We start from the raw sequence: 21,507 nt of genomic DNA, 5'->3' as shown, positions 1-21,507 counted from the left end.
CTATTTGGTTATGGGAATGGTCCTCTCTAAGGACCTTAGTTCAGAAGGTGTTTTAGTCTTTGTTATTATGTTACTTTATATTACTAATTTGATTCAAAACTCTCTGAATAACAGCTTGTGAAGTACTTCCTTTTTATGTCCTTCACATGCTGCAATAAAAGAGAAATGCGTAAAGCGGAGTGTGTCGCTTGAATATGCATAGGAGTAAAATCAAGTCCGTGCAGCCACAAAAACTGGATTGCAGCAGAAAGACAAAGGAACCCACCACTCATTTCAGGGCTCTGCATTCAGAGGCAGCCCCGTGTGCAGATCAGTCACTGTCAGGGGACGCTCAGGTTGTCAATTGATAATGAAGCATAGAGCTGAAGGCCTTTATCTCCTAATTACAGTGAGCCAGGACTCTCCAGCCCTTGTGTTAATACTTGATTTATTTCCTCCTGGCCTGTTCAATAGCACCAGCGTTAATTGGTTTTCCAAATGAGTGTTGAAATATAAGGATCAGGTTTCATTAACAAGAGGGCGCGGCCGACCACAGCACCCATTATGCACGGAGCCTTGTAAGACATGTTAAGGTCAGCGAGGTGAAAATCCCGGGCTCTGTAAACAAACATGTACTTTATAGATAAGTGATATTGACACAATATACTGTAGCAGGACAGTATCCAATCAATGCTGCTAGAACGTATCTCATCTTTGAAATCCTATTGTGGCCATAAACGCTCACTTCTAAGGCCACAGTTTCATTTTTTATTGTTTTTTTGTCCATTGAAAGACTTCAACAATAGTTTGTTCAAACTAAAGAAGTATTATATTATATACTGTTTGTATTGAGTGAAAATAATCTGTCACCAAAAAAATAGGACCTCAGCATGAGAATAATGTCTAGAGAATGTAGGGAAAATCACATTCCATCTTCTCACAACGCAGATACATGATAACCTTGAAATTGCGGTAATATGTAATTGCAGAATTGACATGATCCTGGACGTCTGTCTCCCCTGACTGGTTTTACATGTCAGCGGCGGACAGTGCCGAGGCGATGTGGAGTATTCTGTCTGCCGGGTACGCTAACAAAACGGTCAATTAGTGAGCGAGGTAGGTCTCTGACCCTGTCATTATGGGAAAAGACTCATAGAGAGAGGAAGTGGCATAAGATCCCCTGAACAACTTAATCCCTGACACAATTCCTAACTTTAATTAAGTCAAATCCATGTTCATACTCTTATAAAGCCACATAAGAGCCCAAAGCAGAATTTAAATCGGCTTGAGCCAACAAAAGAGGCAGGCGGTATCGCAGTAGTCTGTAGCTTCATTGGCAACTTTTCCCCTCTCTAGCATGGGTTTATAACAGTAATGGCAAAGCCAACAACACCAAATAGAGGATGTTATTTCATATTTATTACAAGCAGCTGTGAGGGAAGGGAATTATTTCATTTGTTTTATGATGACTGTCTCAATAGACAGCTGTTGAGTATTCTAGCATGGAAGTCTTGGCAGAAATTGTGTTTCCATAACAATAAAGCAGACTTATTCCACATTTTGTTGTGTTACAGCCTGAATTCAAGAAGGATAAAATACACACAATACCCAATAATGAAAAAATGAAACCATGTTTTTGGAAATGTTTGCTAATTTATTGAAAATTAAACAGAAATATCTCATTTATATAAGTATTCACACCCCTGAGTCAATACTTTGTAGAAGCACCTTTGGCAGCAATTACAGCTGTGTGTTTTTTATGGGTAAGTCTCTAAGAGCTTTCCACATCTGGACTGTGCAACATTTAACCATTATTCTTTTCAAAATTCTTCAAGCTCTTGGTAAGCAACTCCAATGTAGATTTGGCCTTGTGTTTTATGTTATTGTCGGGGCGGCAGGGAAGCCTAGTGGTTAGAGCGTTGGACTAGTAACCGGAAGGTCGCGAGTTCAACCCCCGAGCTGACAAGGTACAAATCTGTCGTTCTGCCCCTGAACAGGCAGTTAACCCACTGTTCCCAGGCCGTCATTGAAAATAAGAATGTGTTCTTAACTGACTTGCCTGGTTAAGTAAAGGTTGTATAAATACATAAAAATAAATTGTCCTGCTGAAAGGTGAATTCATCTCCAAGTGTATTATGGAAAGCAGACTGAACCAGGTTTTCATCTAGGATTTTGCCTATGCTTAGCTCCATTACGTTTATTTTTTATCCTGAAAAACTCCCCAGTCCTCAACGATTACAAGCATACCCATAACATGATGCAGCCACCACTATCCGTGAAAATATGGAGAGTTGTACTCAGTAATGTGTTATTGGATTTTCCCCAAACGTAGCACTTTGTATTCAGGACAAAAAGTGAATTGCTTAGCTATTATTTTTTTGCAGTATTACTTTAGTGCCTTGTTGCAAACAGGATGGACGTTTTGGAATATTTTTTTATTCTGTACAGGCTTCTTTTCTTTTCATTCTGACAATTATGTTACTATTGTGGAATAACTACAATGTTGGTGATCCATCCTCAGTTTTCTCCCATCACAGCCATTAAACTCTGTAACTGTTTCAAAGTCACCATTGGCATCATGGAGGAAATCCCTGAGTGGTTTCCTTCCGATCCGGCAACTGAGTTAGGAAGGACGCCTGTATATTTGTAGTGGCTGGCTGTATTGATACATCATCCAAAGTGTAATGAATAACTTCACCATGCTCAAAAAATACAGATGGCAGTGACAGCAGAGTGGATTAAACAGCAGTTTATGCTCCAAAGGGATGTTCAATCTCTGCTTTTCTTTTTTACCCATCTACCAATAGGTGCCCTTCTTTGTGAGGCATTGGCATACCTCCCTGGTCAACCCTATGGTTGAATCTGTGTTTGAAATTCACTTCTCGACTGAGGGACCTCATTCAAAAATCATGTTAAATACTATTATTGCACGAAGAGTGAGTTCATGCCATTTATTATGCAACTTGTTAAGCAAATATTTACTCATGAACTTATTTAGGCTTGTCATAAAAAAGGGATTGAATAGTTATTGACTCAAGACATTTCCGCTTTTCATTTTTAATTTGTTTTTAAAGGAAATCGAAAAACATAATTCCACTTTGACATTAAGGGGGCCAATTGACAAAAAAACCCCACACAATTTAATCCATTTTAAATTCAGGCTGTAACACAACAAAATGTGGAAAAAGTCAATGTGTGTGAAAACTTTCTGAATGCCCTGTAGTTGGTATAGTTGTAGCTGTAGTAGTATTGTTATTAATATATTTGGTGAAGATTATTGAAGATTATTGTTATTAATATATTTGGTGAAGATTATTGAAGATTATTGTTATTAATATATTTGGTGAAGATTATTGAAGAAGAGTATTGCAGGATTATAATTGCAGCAGCAAACACTTACTCTGATAGGTTATTACAACAGTCAGATGATGCTCATGACTTTCTATGATTCAACTTCGTACTGACGGTGACAAACAGTTGCTGTGAATGCAAAGTGTTTATCATTATCAGTTAAATTGAAATACTTATATTTATAGTCGATCTATAACTACTGTAATAGATCCTCCAACTTCGATGAATATTGAAGCTATGAAATCGACCAAAAGGAAGAGAAAACTATTTTACTGTGATAGCAGACTATGTTTTGCAATGTCAGACTTTTCCAGTGTACAAGGATTAGAAGACCGGGGAGATTACAGAACGATGATGATTGACATAAATTAGGCACTTTGAACACCAAGCAAAAAGCTTTAAATAAGCAAGATCCATCCGATTAGAATGGCTTCATCTTCAGAAATGTGACAGAGGAGATAGCAGGGCCAGAAATACACATGGCAGTGACAGCAGAGAGGATTAAACAGCAGCTTTGAAATGAGTAGCTCAGCCTGGAGCCTGTGGGTCTGCTTCAACAGACGTGTCAGAATGTGAACACTGACTGACTGCTGCCAGGCTCATTAAAGGAATAGATAATGTATGCCTATTGTACGGTCTTCCCCGGTGTCTAGGTAGACTTTACGGCATACATTATCATATATATATATATTAGACCTAAAATAAGAGGACTGTTGCTGAAACAATCGCTCTCTGGGAATTGTGTGTGTTTTTGACAGTGGAGTCTGGAGTCTGGAGTCTGAAGAACGTGTTTCACAATCATGACAAGTGTTGTTTCAACAACTACAGTAACAGAAAACTGAGAATAGACTGTGTTGTAGTGTGGACTTTAACTAAATAGTAAGGAAGGAAATGGCAGTAAAATACTCCTTTTTGTATGAATTTTCAAAGCTGTCATCAAGGCATATGGTGGCGTCTTTGAAGAATCTCAAATATAAAATATGTTTTGATTTGTTTAACACTTTTTTGGGGTTACTACATGACTATGGAAATATGTGTTATTTCATAATTTCATGTCTTCACTATTATTCTTCAATGTAGAAAATAGTAATGAAAAAAGAAAAACCCTTGAATGAGTAGGTGTGTCCAAACGTTTGACTGTTACGATATATATATATATTTATTGTTATTTTTACTTCAGTATTACTGTGTACTTCATTGAGCGGCAGGTCTATAGAAAAGTTCCTTTATTCTCTGTGTTGCTCATTACTATAGTCACTGATCAATAGTAAAGGTTGTATGTGTGTTTGATCACGGTCAGAGGAGAACATTGTCTGGTACACCCTGCTAGCAAGACAGCTTCCCTGCAAACCTTAATCAATAGTCTGTGTTAGACATGATTTAATGTTGTCACCCCTCCCATTCAGGGGCTCTATGTGTAACAGAGATCTTTTGCCAATGTAATTAAGCATTGATTTTGTTTTAAATGTCCCAACCCAAAACAATTAGACTCCTGATAGGTTTGAAAAAAGCTGCTTGTACATAGTCAGAGTTTTCTTAGGTAGCATGCTTACGTTTTCTTTGACCCGCAGGGCTATGATGATGGGTATGACGGTGAATATGATGACCAGAGTTATGATGCCTATGAGGAGAACTACAGCAATCAGTCAAAGAGGTGAGTTAGTGAACATGCTGTGCTTACTTAAAGGCCCAGTGCAGTCAAAATTCTGTTTCTCTCGTATTATGTTGTACAACAACTGATGAAACTAACTCTGTAAAAGTGTGAAGAAATGGGATCAGTGTTATTTCTTGATAGTTGCTGTTTGAAAATGCAATCTACACAGGACCTTCTAATCAGCAGGTTTGTATGGGTGGGTGTTTTGGCTTTCTATGGTGACATCAAATCCAAATGTATTGGTCGTGGACATATATTTTGCAGATGTTATCATAGGTGTGTGTTTGTGTTTTTCTAGCGCCAACAGTACAGTAATACCTAACAATACAAAACAATAGACACAAATCCATGAGGTGAATTGGTTAATAGACCAATAACAAAGAAAGCTCCAAACCTCTGCCAATAACAGCTATTTTTCAGTTTTCCCCTCCCATCTCAGACCACTCCTAGGCAGTCCTTGCAAAATTCTTGCTTGAGAATTTGTTTTTGTTTTTTACAGTAAGGTATTAATTGTTACACAGAAATGATTTTATACTGAACTATACTAAACTGCTGAATCTTTCCTTTAAGCATTCCTCTTATGCAAGGTCAAATTTATTTTGATTAAGTATGAAACTCAGTTGAATACACATGCACATATTGGGTACACAGACCATTCTCATTCATTTAGAACATTGTCAATTTCTCAGTCTTTGTCTATCCTCTTCCCCAACATATTGATTTTTGTTCTAAGCTGGAGTATTTGCAATATTACTGTGAAACAACCTCTCCCCGAGGGCACTTTGTCTTATTCATAAGGTTTTTGGTGAAGTTTGACAGTTTCAGATAAGCCCTTTTAGCACTTTTTAACTTATTGCATATTCATAGAGTTATACCTCTATGTGTTTCCTTTATATATTTTTTATAGTATATCCATATACTGTACTTCACACATCACTTCAAATTAAATCTACAGCGCAACTCATTCATGGTGATTAAAGCATGAACACTTTGTACAGTCTGTTTAATCAGAGGATTTCTTTCCTTTAATTTTTGAACTGTCGATATTGGACGAACACAACCAGTAATTTTTTATCAGCCCTATAGTATCAGCGCCCCATGTTTCCCACTTCTAAATAACCGTACCATTTTTAATAGACAGCCAATCAGGATGGCTGTTCCAAAACGATTTTGGAATACAGTATCTTGAGGTGGCATCACTGCACGGTTTACTGTGAGGCTGCCATAAGAGGGTGGTGTAGTTGGTTGTGGTTTTATAATGACGACTCAACCTCTCTGTGATGTTCTCAACAAAATATAAACTGTACTGCATGAGTGACAGGCCCATTGCCCTTTGTAAAGAGCTTGACTAATGGAAGTTATTATCCTCCTCTTGGTCTCAACATTGTTTTTGAATGATCTTTGTATCTATTTTAGCATTTCTGAATATTACGAATATGGCCATGGAACCAATGACGAAGCCTACAACAACTACGGTAAAAGCATAACGCATTTGACTTATTTTATTCATACTGTTCTAATGCCCTGAAATGATTGACACAAACCGACTCAATATCCCTGTGTTATTCCCAAAGCTTGAATATTGATGAGAGCTCTTTAAAACCAAGGCTATCATGGCCTCAATCCACCGCCATTATATAACCTCTATAGCTTCTCCTTTCCTTAAAGAGGCAGTGCAGTCAAACTTGATTTTCACTCTAAAATTATGATAATGGTCTTTTAGTGTAAATAAAATGCCTAGAATTTTTGTGTGTTCAGAGATTTTTACCCACAGCATGACATCACAATCTGATCTGATTATTCTGACCAATGACCAGTCATCCTCATCTGTATATGTATCCTGCTACATTTAAGAGGATAAGCGAGTAGGCTCTAGAATCTAGACGGTCCTATCGGCCTATCAGGGCTGTGTATGTACATACTGTATATTTAAATGTGTGTCAACACGCACACACAACTGAGCATTTTCAATGGTAAAAGGAGGAAAATAAATGATAAAAATACGTTTGGAGTTATTTTCATTAAATTAACACACACAGTGATTTATTACAAGTACAGTGAAGATTTCAAAATTAAAATTAAAAAGACTGCATGTGGGCTTTAAATTGGACTACCTGCCAGGCTTTGATGAAACACAGTCATGGCTCTGAGCCCTCACTAGAGAGTACTGGCAGCTCCTCCATCACTCTCCATAGAGGAGCTAATGTTTCACAGAAGAGAGATAAAGAAAGATGCCACATAGTTTTGGCCTAGGCCTGGTCATTCAGGTCCAAGGATCAGCATTTATATGTATTGCCCATTGTACATGTTGGCTAGCTAGCTACAGGCCAGGGTTTGTATGTATTGCCCATTGTACATTTTGGCTAGCTAGCTACAGGCCAGGGTTTGTATGTATTGCCCATTGTACATTTTGGCTAGCTAGCTACAGGCCAGGGTTTGTATGTATTGCCCATCATACCCTTTTGGCTAGCTAGCTACAGGCCAGGGTTTGTATGTATTGCCCATTGTACCTTTTGGCTGGCTAGCTACAGGCCAGGGTTTGTATGTATTGCCCATCATACCCTTTTGGCTAGCTAGCTACAGGCCAGAGTTTGTATGTATTGCCCATCATACCCTTTTGGCTAGCTAGCTACAGGCCAGGGTTTGTATGTATTGCCCATCATACCCTTTTGGATAGTTAGCTACAGGCCAGGGTTTGTATGTATTGCCCATCATACCCTTTTGGCTAGCTAGCTACAGGTCAGCGTTTGTATGTATTGCCCATTGTACCTTTTGGCTAGCTAGCTACAGGCCAGGGTTTGAATGTATTGCCCATTGTACCTTTTGGCTAGCTAGCTACAGACCAGGGTTTGTATGTATGGCCCATTGTACATTTTGGCTAGCTAGCTACAGGCCAGGGTTTGTATGTATTGCCCATCATACCCTTTTGGCTAGCTAGCTACAGGCCAGGGTTTGTATGTATTGCCCATCATACCCTTTTGGCTAGCTAGCTACAGGCCAGGGTTTGTATGTATTGCCCATCATACCCTTTTGGCTAGTTAGCTACAGGCCAGGGTTTGTATGTATTGCCCATCATACCCTTTTGGCTAGCTAGCTACAGGCCAGGGTTTGTATGTATTGCCCATCATACCCTTTTGGCTAGCTAGCTACAGGTCAGCGTTTGTATGTATTGCCCATTGTACCTTTTGGCTAGCTAGCTACAGGCCAGGGTTTGAATGTATTGCCCATTATACCTTTTGGCTAGCTAGCTACAGGCCAGGGTTTGTATGTATGGCCCATTGTACATTTTGGCTAGCTAGCTACAGGCCAGGGTTTGTATGTATTGCCCATCATACCCTTTTGGCTAGCTAGCTACAGGCCAGGGTTTGTATGTATTGCCCATCATACCCTTTTGGCTAGTTAGCTACAGGCCAGGGTTTGTATGTATTGCCCATCATACCCTTTTGGCTAGCTAGCTACAGGCCAGGGTTTGTATGTATTGCCCATCATACCCTTTTGGCTAGCTAGCTACAGGCCAGCGTTTGTATGTATTGCCCATTGTACCTTTTGGCTAGCTAGCTACAGGCCAGGGTTTGATTGGAGATGAAGCACAGCACAAGGTGTGTCAGTGATTGCCCAGAGGCCTGACTGATGCCTATTGAAAAGATGTAGGTGGATGTTCCGCCAGCGTTCTGCTTTTTGAACATGTGCCCTCATTGTGGATTAGATTGGATACCGGATCAGGGATGCTGCTTCTCTTGGCTCTGAGTCCTCTGCTCTCCACTGAAGCTGGTTCTCTGAGCCCTCTGCTCTCCACTGAAGCTGGTTCTCTGAGCCCTCTGCTCTCCACTGAAGCTGGTTCTCTGAGCCCTCTGCTCTCCACTAAAGCTGGTTCCCTGAGCCCTCTGCTCTCCACTGAAGCTGGTTCTCTGAGCCCTCTGCTCTCCACTGAAGCTGGTTCTCTGAGCCCTCTGCTCTCCACTGAAGCTGGTTCTCTGAGCCCTCTGCTCTCCACTGAAGCTGGTTCTCTGAGCCCTCTGATCTCCACTAAAGCTGGTTCTCTGAGCCCTCTGCTCTCCACTGAAACTGGTTTCCACAGTGGGTCTGCTACAGAATGGTCGTTCATTATCAGAAGCTTGAATTGTGCACCAGGGTGCTGAAGTGTGGACACAACAAAAACCAAAAGGGAAATGATTTGATTTTCTGCTCCATCAATACTTTGTGCCATGGAACCAGCACTCTGCACAGCGAAGGACTGTGCTCTTTATATAATTCTAAAAAAGGAGCGACATCCTGAATGAGCCAGAGCTCAGTTTTCAGCCGACAGAGGACAGAACGCTCATGTCATTAATTTACTGTGCTGAGAGCAGTAGCCCCAGTGGTAATAGCAGCCGAAAACAAGGACCTGAGAATGCTCCCATGGATATGCATGCCCTTGTTTAGAACGATTAACGCCCGAGATATGACAATGATTTTCTATGGTTTGAATAGCCTGTATTAGTGTAACCCATTTCCAGCTCCCCCAGCAGCTGTAGCCCAATCCCATGTGACAACAAGTTGCATGGTATTGCCTTAAACGTGTAATAGGCTCATGTGACGCAGTATTGCCCATTGAAAAAGAAAGACTTGGTCTTATTACTTGGTATGAAATGTGGATGAGGGCATACAGGAGTGTCTAGGGGCACACTGCTCTGTATTTTATGTTCTGCGAGCTTCATGGAGCCTTGATCCCCAGCACATGATGCATGAAGACACCACAGCTGTTATGAAGACGCTAATTGATCATTAAAGGAGTATGACACTGCATACTTAACCATTCAAGTGGAAAGAACAGTGAGCACGAAGCGAAGCAAGTCTTTGAATCATTGAGTTGGTCATAGACCAAGGCCAGTTTCTACAGGGGAATGTCCAAACTGCTTTATTACGTACACTTTAGGAAACAAAACTTCCGGTCACAATTAAACACGTAGCAGATACAGCCAGTAGGAAACAAAACTTCCGGTCACAATTAAACACGTAGCAGATAAAGCCAGTAGGAAACAAAACTTCCGGTCACAATTAAACACATAGCAGATACAGCCAGTAGGAAACAAAACTTCCGGTCACAATTAAACACGTAGCAGATACAGCCACTAGGAAACAAAACTTCCGGTCACAATTAAACACGTAGCAGATACAGCCAGTAGGAAACAAAACATTGCTCAGACCGGTTGGATTGAACCCTTAGTTTGTTTTGACCTACTGGAGTTTGTCTTTAGTCTACCAACAAAAATATTATAGTAGTTCCTTACTTTTACCTTGGTTTGGATTATTATCTTACTATGTAATGTTGTCTGAACTCTACCTCTTGCAGAAGAGGAGTGGACTACAACCCGTCCGACACTCAAAGCCCCAACAACAAGGCTCTCACGAGGGGGCTACAGAGAACATCCCTATGGTAGATATTGAAGGTGCTACACATCTGTGACCTCCGACATAAGACAACCTTACGATTGTTTCTTTGTTTTGTTTTTTACATTCTCCTCCCTCAGGATTTGTCCACAAATGAAGCACATAGCTACAGTAGATGACCCTTAACCTTTCACACAGTGTCTCTATGATTTTCTTGACAACGTGGGCTCTTTTTTTAGAACAACGAGCAGAGAAAACAAAAGAGAGACACTTGTGTTTCAATAAGCTACATTGTAACGTTGTTCTTGGTTGTCCATAATTGTTTGTCCCTCAGAAAAGAAAAGCATGAAGTTGTCACAGAACTTGATGCTTCATGATACCCCTTAGTGAACTTTGATTTCATCAGGGTGACAATAGGATGCTACTATTGAGTGAAGTTAACCAAGTTTATAAATTATTTTTTAAATATTTGTTATGATGTTAGAATTTGATCTTGTAAAACTAATTTAAATGTTTTGTGTTGGGGTTGAAAGCAATCAGCTATGTTTGTAGCTTACTACAAGTGCTCTGTTCTGTGTTTAACTTGTATTTGTAACTAAAAACGTATATTAAAAAGACCATAAAGCACCATGTGTAAGCTTCTCTAAATAGGTGGCCATAAATTGGTAAATTTGTTTTTCCATAATTTGTTAATAAAGCTGAAACTTTTGGGTAAAAACAGAAACATTTGAAGTACTTGTTTCTAGCACTAAATGCCTGCTTGGTTTCAGGTCATTGCTAAAAATGTTGTTTTTTTTATATACAGAAAGTCCACAAAAAATGACATTTCGAGACTTTCCCAGACTTGTCTTTCGTAATTTCTGTGCAACAGTATAGATAACATGCATTAACACGATAAAGAATCTTTTGTTAAATAATTTCAAAGTAAGATATAAATTGTTCCTTGAATCTTGGTTAGTCATATTAAATGTATAATGTTTAGACTAATAAATGGATTTTTAACCTATTTTCTAAGTTTGACCTTATTAAACACAAATTCTGATTGACTTGTTTGCACTAGCATGTCTCTGAGAATGATATGGCGATAAAAGAGGTAAGAAAGTCCCCCTATACTACCATAATATTGTCTAAATGCCTTCAACCTTTTGGACTTGGCTCATATACAGTACTCGACATACAGTATGTGAATATCGTAGATATTCACACTCTTATGCCATCACTGAAAGAATGAATGGGATGGACTCAGATTGCCGTGTCTTTTATCAGCAATCCATCAGTGTCTCTGCTATCTCTCTCTTTTGCATTTTTGTTATTCAACCTTAGAAAGCTGCATTTGTACTGTAATGTCCAGTGCTTTTAAATATCACCTCTGCTGAAGGCCATTTAGAGATCTGAATTCTGCAGTCTTATTAAGTGAGTAGATCGTTGGACTCAAAGGATGACTTAACCTTAAGCAGGTAACCCTAATAATAACTATAATGTTGCGTTTGCCGATTATAAATGATTATAAAAGTTACTTACACTTAAAAAAGTAAACCTGTCTCTCCTAACCCCAAAATAAGAGCATAGACACTCTAAAACCACTAATTCATGTTAACTAGAGACTTCAAAAATGACTGATCAAAATGAAGAAAACAACACAACAATCCATAAAAGACACTAAAACTAATATTAATAGCTAAACCTGAACCATATAACCAGAAAACAAAACAATGCAGTAGTTCTTCTGAAATCAAATTGTCATAATTCTATGGCGTTTGTCCTACCCTGAATTGGTTTACTTTTTTGACAGTAACATACTGTAGGCTTTACATCCTGTGTACAGTCCACAATGTTGCATCGCATGCAAACAGGAAGTAGTTCCAATAATTGCTATTTTCCATAGTCTGACACATTTTGTATTTCATCATGTTTGATAATGTATGAAATGATTTGTCCAATCTTAATCACATTGTTTTCCCCCTACAGGTGTAACATATTGTGTGATCTGTTCAATAAGGGGAGTGTGAGAGGTAAGTTGAACCTCTTAAGACTACAGTGCCCAATTTTTTTGTGCACTCGATTTACCTGTAATTACTGATTAGATGTTTACATGACTTATTTTATTCATTTCCCACTGTTTTTTAAGAATACATGGTCCTTAGAAAAACAGCTCAGCAGATCGATTCGTTTAAGACACAGACATCCCCAGATTTCCCCTCGAATGGAAATATATAACTTTTATAGCTGTATGATAATGAATAAAATTAAATAATAATTTAAACCTAAAATAAGTAAGAAGTAATTTTGTGTGGAAGCCTGATTTAAACACAAAGCATAGTAGAGCCAAGAAAAAGCATCCTTTTCACAGCACATCTCCCATGTCGATAGGATTTAAATGGCCAAAATGTTTAGATGTTCACAAATGTCACACACTTGGACATTCACTCATGTCATGATATTTTGAGTAAAGTAATAAAGAAGGTGAAATATTTTGGTTAGATGTTCCTAAAACTGAAACTATATATAGACATATTATAAAGTATGACAAGGCTGATTCATTCACATGTCATGAATTCACTATGATATCATCATATTTCTATATGGTTTGTTTTTCTTGTATTGTGTACTAGAGCATATACATTGAAACATGTTTTTTCTCAGACATAAATAAACAATTCGAGGTGAAAGCCAAAGGTCGTAGCTTTATAGGGAGGGGAAACACTACTACATTATTACAATATTGCCTTCTTGCTAGATTGATGAATACAGCCATTAATTCATTTTCTAAACTACCGTTATAAGGGAAGATATATAAAGTACATTGTATTCTGGCGTCCAGTAGTTGCATGAGTAGGCAATTTGCCATGATAAAGAGCTTTGAAGTTGTTTGGCAAGCATCCTATTTCAGTCCCCACTTCGCCCAAGGGAAGGGGATAGTTGTCTCTAGACTAAACATGTTAGTTAGACAGAGAGCAAGCCCGAGAGACCTGCAACTTCGGTGTTGCTGCTCCGATTTCTTAAAAGGATTCATTCTACCATGATATTGAGTTCTGGGCAGTGCTACTTCAACACAACAAAAGGAAAGAAAGCAATTAATATGTACATTTCCAATAGTGCAAAGTAAACAGTGCTGAATACTAACGCTAGCTTGTTGTTCCTTGGAAGGGGACTGGTCCATCTGTCTATTATGTGATGGGGAAGCAGATTGTGACCCTGTTTGTTGTTCTGTGCACAATGATTTGCAGGGATTTTCATCTTAATGCATTTGCTCATTGCATTGTGTACCTTTGGAAATATAGCAAAATACACACATTCAAAACATGACATTGTACATTAACATAAACTAATATACACACACATTCAGAATATGAAAAGGTACATTAACATAACAAAAGAAAAATTACACCTACCATAAACATTACCATAGTAATGACACCTCAATGACAATGTTCATTTTTAGCTACAACATTTTACAATTTGAATAAAACAAGATAGGTTGCTGTAATGATGCTTAGCGAACACAGGACTAGCTTGCTGTTGGACATTTGCAGTTTCTATTGCTAAGTACCATAGCATTCCCTTGACAAAAACCCTCAAATGGAGAAAATGTTTTTCCTTTCTTTTAAATAATAGACTTGGTTTAAAAATCAAGCAAGTAGAAGAACTGCATGTTTGAGTAACACAATACAATGAATCATATACTCAACAGAAATGCATAGCAGCAGATACATGCTTGAAGGTAAAGTCTGTGCTGAAGGATGCAGTCTTGCTGGATAGAATGTACAGATTAATTGCACACTAATGCCAGTCTTTGGGGAATATCTCTGCTCTAATTGAACCCTTCTACTGCAATGCTGAGAACGTCTGACAGTTCAATAAAAAATGATGCATCCTTCTTCGCTATTAGCAAGGCAAATCTAATGGTAATGTAAAATAGTAATATGTAGTTAGACCAGGGGTTTTCAAACTGGGGTCCGCAGACCCCTCGAGGTACTGCAGGGGGTCCACAAATGTTTATATTTTTAGAAAAAATATTTGTTGGGATTTTTTGATGTGTAAAGTATTATTTCATGAATATCCCTAGCTGCATCAGAATGCCATCGTGGATACCATTTTTATGTCTCTGCGTCCTCCAGTATGAAGGAAGTTAGTTAGTTTCCCGAGCCAATGTCAGTTAGCCTTAACACAATGACTGGAATTCTACATGAACACTTATCATGCTAGCTGTTCCGGTTCATTCGACTCTGGGAAGTAGATAAAGGGCAAGATCTCAGACTATCCCTTTAACGTGGAGGAAATTACAGTAATTGGAGCTAATTACAGTTTTGTTCTGTATAGAAAATTCTTAGGCAGGCCGTCTAAATGGTAATTTTCAGGATGAAAAAAATTGTTAAATGTCAACTTGAATGACCAAAACCAGATAGAAAGCATGCAGACATTATAATGAACTACATATATATTTTTCACAGTACCATCTTGAAAACTAACAATCAAATAAAAGCTAGACAGTTCCCTTCAAAAAATGTATGGGCATTCAGGGCACATACATGCCCATTGATTTTGTTATGAAGTTATAAAGAGGAACACAGCATTAGCCATGACAAAATGCCTAGCATTGCAGGAAATGAGCTTCAAAACGGCAAAATGTTCTCTACATCGCCAACATACATTTTGAGCTACAGTAATAAACTATTTAGTTTATACTTCCTCTTCCAACTAACTGTTTACCAAATATCTTAATTTTAAAATGTTGTTTACTTCTACTTGCCATTATCATTCACCTGAGGATAATATTGTTTTTTCCTAACATAATGATTGGGGATCCCTGGGTCTCCGGTTTGTCTGGGTGGGGTTCCCTGGTCAAGAAAAGTTTGAAAATCCCTTAGTTAGAGAACACTTAACTAAGCATAGGGATTGTGGAAGATTAGGTAACTTTTAGGTAACTTTTTCTTTATGGTAGTCTACCGGTTGCCTATTTTAAACCGGGGTCCCATCGGTAATTAGTCTGGTAAATACGAGGCTACCACAAACATAAACAATAGAGATGTAGGCATCTCTACCCTAAAATAGCTGGGATAGAGTTATTCTCTGCCCTCAAACCGCTGCATTAATATGTGGCTAAACTGCTCTCTGTTCTCCATTAATTTCCTCATGATTGGCATCACTATCATCAAATCTCCCTTAAACAAAGAGATTAAAAAACAGAATGGTGTTTATCTATGTGAATGCAAGGTAATTATTGAGATTGACATTCCATCCGAATTAATTCCATGCTGTTAACCTCTACTTTATTTTGGGGGGGTTTCACAGTATTGAGGGACAGCTGGCTTGGCTTAAATCCCCTGCAGTTTAGAGCATGCCAGTGGATTTATTAACATCTGGTGACTCACATAATACACCCATAACACTTCCCATACCTTTCTGGAGTAGGATCCCATTATATGTCTTACCTGAGGTCATACAAGGAACATGAAGTATAAATGTGTTCATCTTAAATGCCTTAAGGGCTGAGCTGGGATTTTTTTTAACAATGTACAGGTAACTGCCAAAATAAAGGAAACACCTTTACATAAAGTGTCTTAATAAGGTGTTGAGCCATCATGAGCCAGAACAGCTTCAACGCACATTGGCATAGGTTCTACAAGTGTCTGCAACTCTATTGGAGGGACGCAGCACCATTCTTCCATGAGAAATTCCATAATTTGGTGTTTTGTTGACGGTGGTGGAAAACCCCATCTCGGGTGTTGCTCCGGAATCTCCCATAAGTGTTCAATTGGGCTGAGATCTGATGACTGAAACTGCCGTGTCATGTGGTTTACATCGTTTTCATGCTCATCAAACCATTCAGTGACCACTCGTGCCCTGTGGATGGGGGCGTCGTCATAATATTGGGGCATAGCCATGATAGCCAAAATAATGGCCTGCCCAGTATTTTTATTCATGACCCCAAACATGATGGGATGTTAATTGCTTTATTAACTCATGAACCATACCTTGTGGAAGCACCTGCTTTCCATATACTTTGGCCTAGATCCAATCAGCACAGGCATTAACCCGCCTTAGCCGACACCCACATAGCTGGTGTTTTGGCAGTGTCGGAGGTGGAACTGCGTTAGAAATGTCACATCGGTGAGCTGCTGCTCGTGTGGTCCTTGTCACGAAGCCACACCCGTCCCACTCGCGTTAGAAATTCAGAATGAAAATGTGTCTGCTATATAGAAATAATGACACTCAAATGTAAAATCATTCAACAAAATAATGAGGATTTCTATCAGCCTAATTGAGGTGTAGATTAGGCTAGCCTACATCTCAGTGTTCAAACTTGTAAAAAAGGCTGTATTAGATTTCTCTTAATGAGACTGTGCAGCCAATGGCAATGTCTGCTTTGGTATAATACTGGGTGCCGCTTGTGGATTTGACTGCTTTTATGCAGTTTCACCTGCGATACCACCAAAACAACCGCTAGGCGGGTGTCGGCTAGTGCAGATCTGACAGAATCTATCCCTTTGTATCCTCAGTTACTGAGGTGTTAGTGTTTCCATTATTTTGTCCATTACCTGTAGATATAAAGAGATGCAGTGAGAGTGGCCACTGGCCAGCTCAGATGCTTCCTGTCATTTTTGTCTTTCTGGAGCAGGGGTGGCGTAGTGGGCAGACTGATCTTGATAAGGACTAGCCACTAAATAGATTTTTCATTCATTTCTGAATTAGATATTAGATAAACCTCCTGCAAACTATTCTCTATGAATTGATTGCAAAAGTACTGTACTTGCCATTCATTTAATACCAAACCTCATCTGCAGAGCTGATTATTAAGATGTGAACCAGCTGTTGCTATGGCTTCAACTCTGAAAATGAGATCCTTCAATATGTAACATCTATCTGGTTTAAATGCGTAATACAGCAGGTGCGAAGGATCATGAATAATTTACTCTTGCATAGACTTTGTTAAAGCATGTTGCAGTAGCTTCGGGCATGTGCTTGGTGTAGAGGGCAAGGCAACGTAGCACACTTGTGTCTTTATAGAGCATTACCTATAAAGTGATTAGATTACCTTAAATCCTTGTACATCAGTTCTCATTATTATGGAATAAATTAAATGCAATAAAAATGCATTTTACCATTTTGATTAGTTAACCCTTGGGTCTCTAGTCTTGCTATTTATTATCACAAATGGATGTTCATTGAAATGTCAGTCCATTTTAACAAAAGATTTAATAGACAACAGACTCTACTAATGACGACATTTAACCCTGAGTTGGGCTGGGAGTTGATTGAGCCAAGAGAGGGATAGGACATATATTTTGGACCAGATAGGTTTGACATACAGTACTATACACGTGGCTTTGGGTCTGCTAAATAAAACTGGCAGTCTGCTCTAATCAGTGTCGTACAGGTGGAAACATTTTCCTCTTGCAGTCACGCTTCTAGTAAAGCCTTGTCACAGCCACACTTCCCAAACCATTTCCTGAGCATCTAATTTGTCTTCTCTGTCGAGTGGCATGTTAGTCAATGAAGGAGCTACACACAGGCCTGGATTACTAAAACCTTGAGGATAATTGACTTTTCTTTTTTGCCAAGATAACACAGTTGTGTGAAAACATGGCTCAGAAAACACGCTCGCTTAATTTAAACAGTCCATAAAGAAACACTAAACTGTGCTATAAATGTCTTAATGTATCTGGGCTATAAGTTAAGATCTTTTATTATTTTCAGTATGATGCCAAATTCATAAAAAACAGTTGAGATTCATCTCAGGTTCCAGTAAAAAAAAAAATGCAAGAGATCAAACCGTTGTTTATAGAAAATATAACACCTCATCGAGTGTTAAAAGGATTGTAGTTGAGCAGCACGGTTCCAGAGAAGTGTCTTACCGATCCTGTAATTGAATTCAGTTTTAACACGGCAGGATAAAAAACAGCCCAATCAGCTGATGAGGAGCTGCAGCAGCTCCCAAGGAAGAGGAGGCTGCCACTGTCATCCATAAATGATGCCTTTGGTTGACGACATTCATAAGTCAATTCATGTTAGTTCAAGGGATTCGGGGAAATGCTCATTTGCTCATTCACCATAAGGGAATTCACCATTGCAACATTTGCTCATTCACCATAAGGGAATTCACCATTGCTCATTTGCTCATTCACCATAAGGGAATTCACCATAAGGGAATTCACCATTGCACATTTGCTCATTCACCATAAGGGAATTCACCATAAGGGAATTCATCATTGCAACATTTGCTCATTCACCATAAGGGAATTCATCATTGCAACATTTGCTCATTCACCATAAGGGAATTCACCATTGCTCATTTGCTCATTCACCATAAGGGAATTCACCATTGCACATTTGCTCATTAACCATAAGGGAATTCACCATTGCACATGTGCTCATTCACCATAAGGGTATTTACCATTGCAACATTTGCTCATGCACCATAAGGGAATTCACCATAAGGGAATTCACCATAAGGGAATTCATCATTGCAACATTTGCTCATTCACCATAAGGGAATTCACCATTGCAACATTTGCTCATTCACCATAAGGGAATTCACCATTGCACATTTGCTCATTCACCATAAGGGAATTCACCATTGCTCATTTGCTCATTCACCATAAGGGAATTCACCATTGCACATTTGCTCATTCACCATAAGGGAATTCACCATAAGGGAATTCATCATTGCAACATTTGCTCATTCACCATAAGGGAATTCACCATTGCAACATTTGCTCATTCACCATAAGGGAATTCACCATTGCACATTTGCTCATTCACCATAAGGGAATTCACCATTGCAACATTTGCTCATTCACCATAAGGGAATTCACCATAGCACATTTGCTCATTCACCATAAGGGAATTCACCATTGCTCATTTGCTCATTCACCATAAGGGAATTCACCATAAGGGAATTCACCATTGCACATTTGCTCATTCACCATAAGGGAATTCACCATAAGGGAATTCATCATTGCAACATTTGCTCATTCACCATAAGGGAATTCATCATTGCAACATTTTCTCATTCACCATAAGGGAATTCACCATTGCTCATTTGCTCATTCACCATAAGAGAATTCAACATTGCACATTTGCTCATTCACCATAAGGGAATTCACCATTGCACATTTGCTCATTAACCATAAGGGGATTCACCATTGCACATTTGCTCATTCACCATAAGGGTATTTACCATTGCAACATTTGATCATGCACCATAAGGGAATTCACCATTGCTCATTTGCTCATTTACCATAAGGGAATTCACCATTGCAACATTTGCTCATGCACCATAAGGGAATTCACCATTGCACATTTGCTCATGCACCATAAGGGAATTCACCATTGCACATTTGCTCATTCACCATAAGGAAATTCACCATTGAACATTTGCTCATTCACCATAAGGGAATTCACCATTGCAACATTTGCTCATTCACCATAAGGGAATTCACCATTGCACATTTGCTCATTCACCATAAGGGAATTCACTGTTGCAACATTTGCTCATTCACCATAAGGGAATTCAACATTGCACATTTGCTCATTCACCATAAGGGAATTCACCATAATGGAATTCATCATTGCTCATTTGCTCATTCACCATAAGGGAATTCACTATTGCAACATTTGCTCATTCACCATAAGGAAATTCACCATTGCACATTTGCTCATTCACCATAAGGGAATTCACCATTGCACATTTGCTCATTCACCATAAGGGAATTCACTGTTGCAACATTTGCTCATTCACCATAAGGGAATTCACCATTGCACATTTGCTCATTCACCATAAGGGAATTCACCATTGCACATTTGCTCATTCACCATAAGGGAATTCACTGTTGCAACATTTGCTCATTCACCATAAGGGAATTCAACATTGCACATTTACTCATTCACCATAAGGGAATTCAGCATTGCAACATTTGCTCATTCACCATAAGGGAATTCACCATTGCAACATTTGCTCATTCACCATAAGGGAATTCACCATAATGGAATTCATCATTGCTCATTTGCTCATTCACCATAAGGGAATTCACTATTGCAACATTTGCTCATTCACCATAAGGGAATTCACCATTGCAACATTTGCTCATTCACCATAAGGGAATTCACCATTGCACATTTGCTCATTCACCATAAGGGAATTCACCATTGCAACATTTGCTCATTCACCATAAGGGAATTCACCATTGAACATTTGCTCATTCACCATAAGGGAATTCACCATTGCACATTTGCTCATTCACCATAAGGGAATTCACCATTGCACATTTGCTCATTCACCATAAGGGAATTCAACATTGCACATTTGCTCATTCACCATAAGGGAATTCAGCATTGCAACATTTGCTCATTCACCACAAGGGAATTCACCATTGCACATTCGCTCATTCACCATAAGTGAATTCACCATTGCACATTTGCTCATTCACCATAAGGGAATTCACCATTGCACATTTGCTCATTCACCATAAGGGAATTCACTGTTGCAACATTTGCTCATTCACCATAAGGGAATTCACTGTTGCACATTTGCTCATTCACCATAAGGGAATTCACCATTGCGCATTTGCTCATGCACCATAAGGGAATTCACCATAAGGGAATTCACTGTTGCACATTTTCTCATTCACCATAAGGGAATTCACCATTGCACATTTGCTCATTTACCACAAGGGGATACATGAACACTCTTCTGAAGAAGCACATGAAGTAGTAGATTTCAGATCGCTGCATTTACAAAAGCCTTGAGCACTTTGTCTCCCACATTTCCTTATTTATGTCCCTTCTTCCTCTCTCTATTTCCTTTAATATTTCCATACCATTTACACATCTGTTTCCTTTCCTGTTCTCAAAACTCTCAGTATGGAAAACACAGTAAACTCTTCCCTGGGGACCGCAGAGTGTCTCCGCCTATCTGAAGTGCTGGGCAGAAATTAGCCTTGTGCAAATGAGCATGGTAAGTATCTGGAAGTTTTCTTGCACGCCTGCTGTAAAATTAATACATTTTATCCTCCATACCTGTTACAAAGAAACCTTTCGACAAACTATAGGGGTTGGCTTGCCAAAGAATGGGCACAGCCTTTTGTTAATGAACCCTATCAGCCATTAGGAGAGGAAGCTAGTGCTTCTAGCTTTCTGCTCTGAACCATAAC

The 21,507-nt window shown here is 39.0% G+C and overlaps 1 protein-coding gene across 4 annotated transcripts in view; it reads left to right on the top strand.

Annotated features, from left to right (window-relative positions):
• Window positions 1–21,507, top strand: part of LOC135523474 (KH domain-containing, RNA-binding, signal transduction-associated protein 2-like) — a 142,532-nt gene that overhangs the window by 115,994 nt on the left and 5,031 nt on the right. Inside the window, exons 7-11 of one of the 4 annotated variants that reach the window (XR_010452832.1) lie at window positions 4,902–4,984; window positions 6,401–6,459; window positions 10,317–10,400; window positions 12,323–12,366; window positions 21,217–21,311. Coding sequence is in view for 3 of the 4 variants with exons in the window: in XM_064950169.1 (XP_064806241.1) it covers window positions 4,902–4,984; window positions 6,401–6,459; window positions 10,317–10,400; window positions 10,495–10,511 (243 nt within the window). In the remaining variant the exon portion in view is untranslated. Of the gene's footprint in view, window positions 1–4,901; window positions 4,985–6,400; window positions 6,460–10,316; window positions 10,414–10,494; window positions 11,361–12,322; window positions 12,987–21,216; window positions 21,312–21,507 lie in introns of those variants that run through there. The other 3 variants (XM_064950170.1, XM_064950171.1, XM_064950169.1) reach the window with 3 other exon arrangements.

This window comes from Oncorhynchus masou, chromosome 31, assembly GCF_036934945.1.
Source record: "Oncorhynchus masou masou isolate Uvic2021 chromosome 31, UVic_Omas_1.1, whole genome shotgun sequence".
In the NCBI taxonomy this organism is placed as follows: Eukaryota; Metazoa; Chordata; class Actinopteri; order Salmoniformes; family Salmonidae; genus Oncorhynchus; species Oncorhynchus masou.
This window is presented reverse-complemented; position numbering and strand designations above follow the sequence as displayed.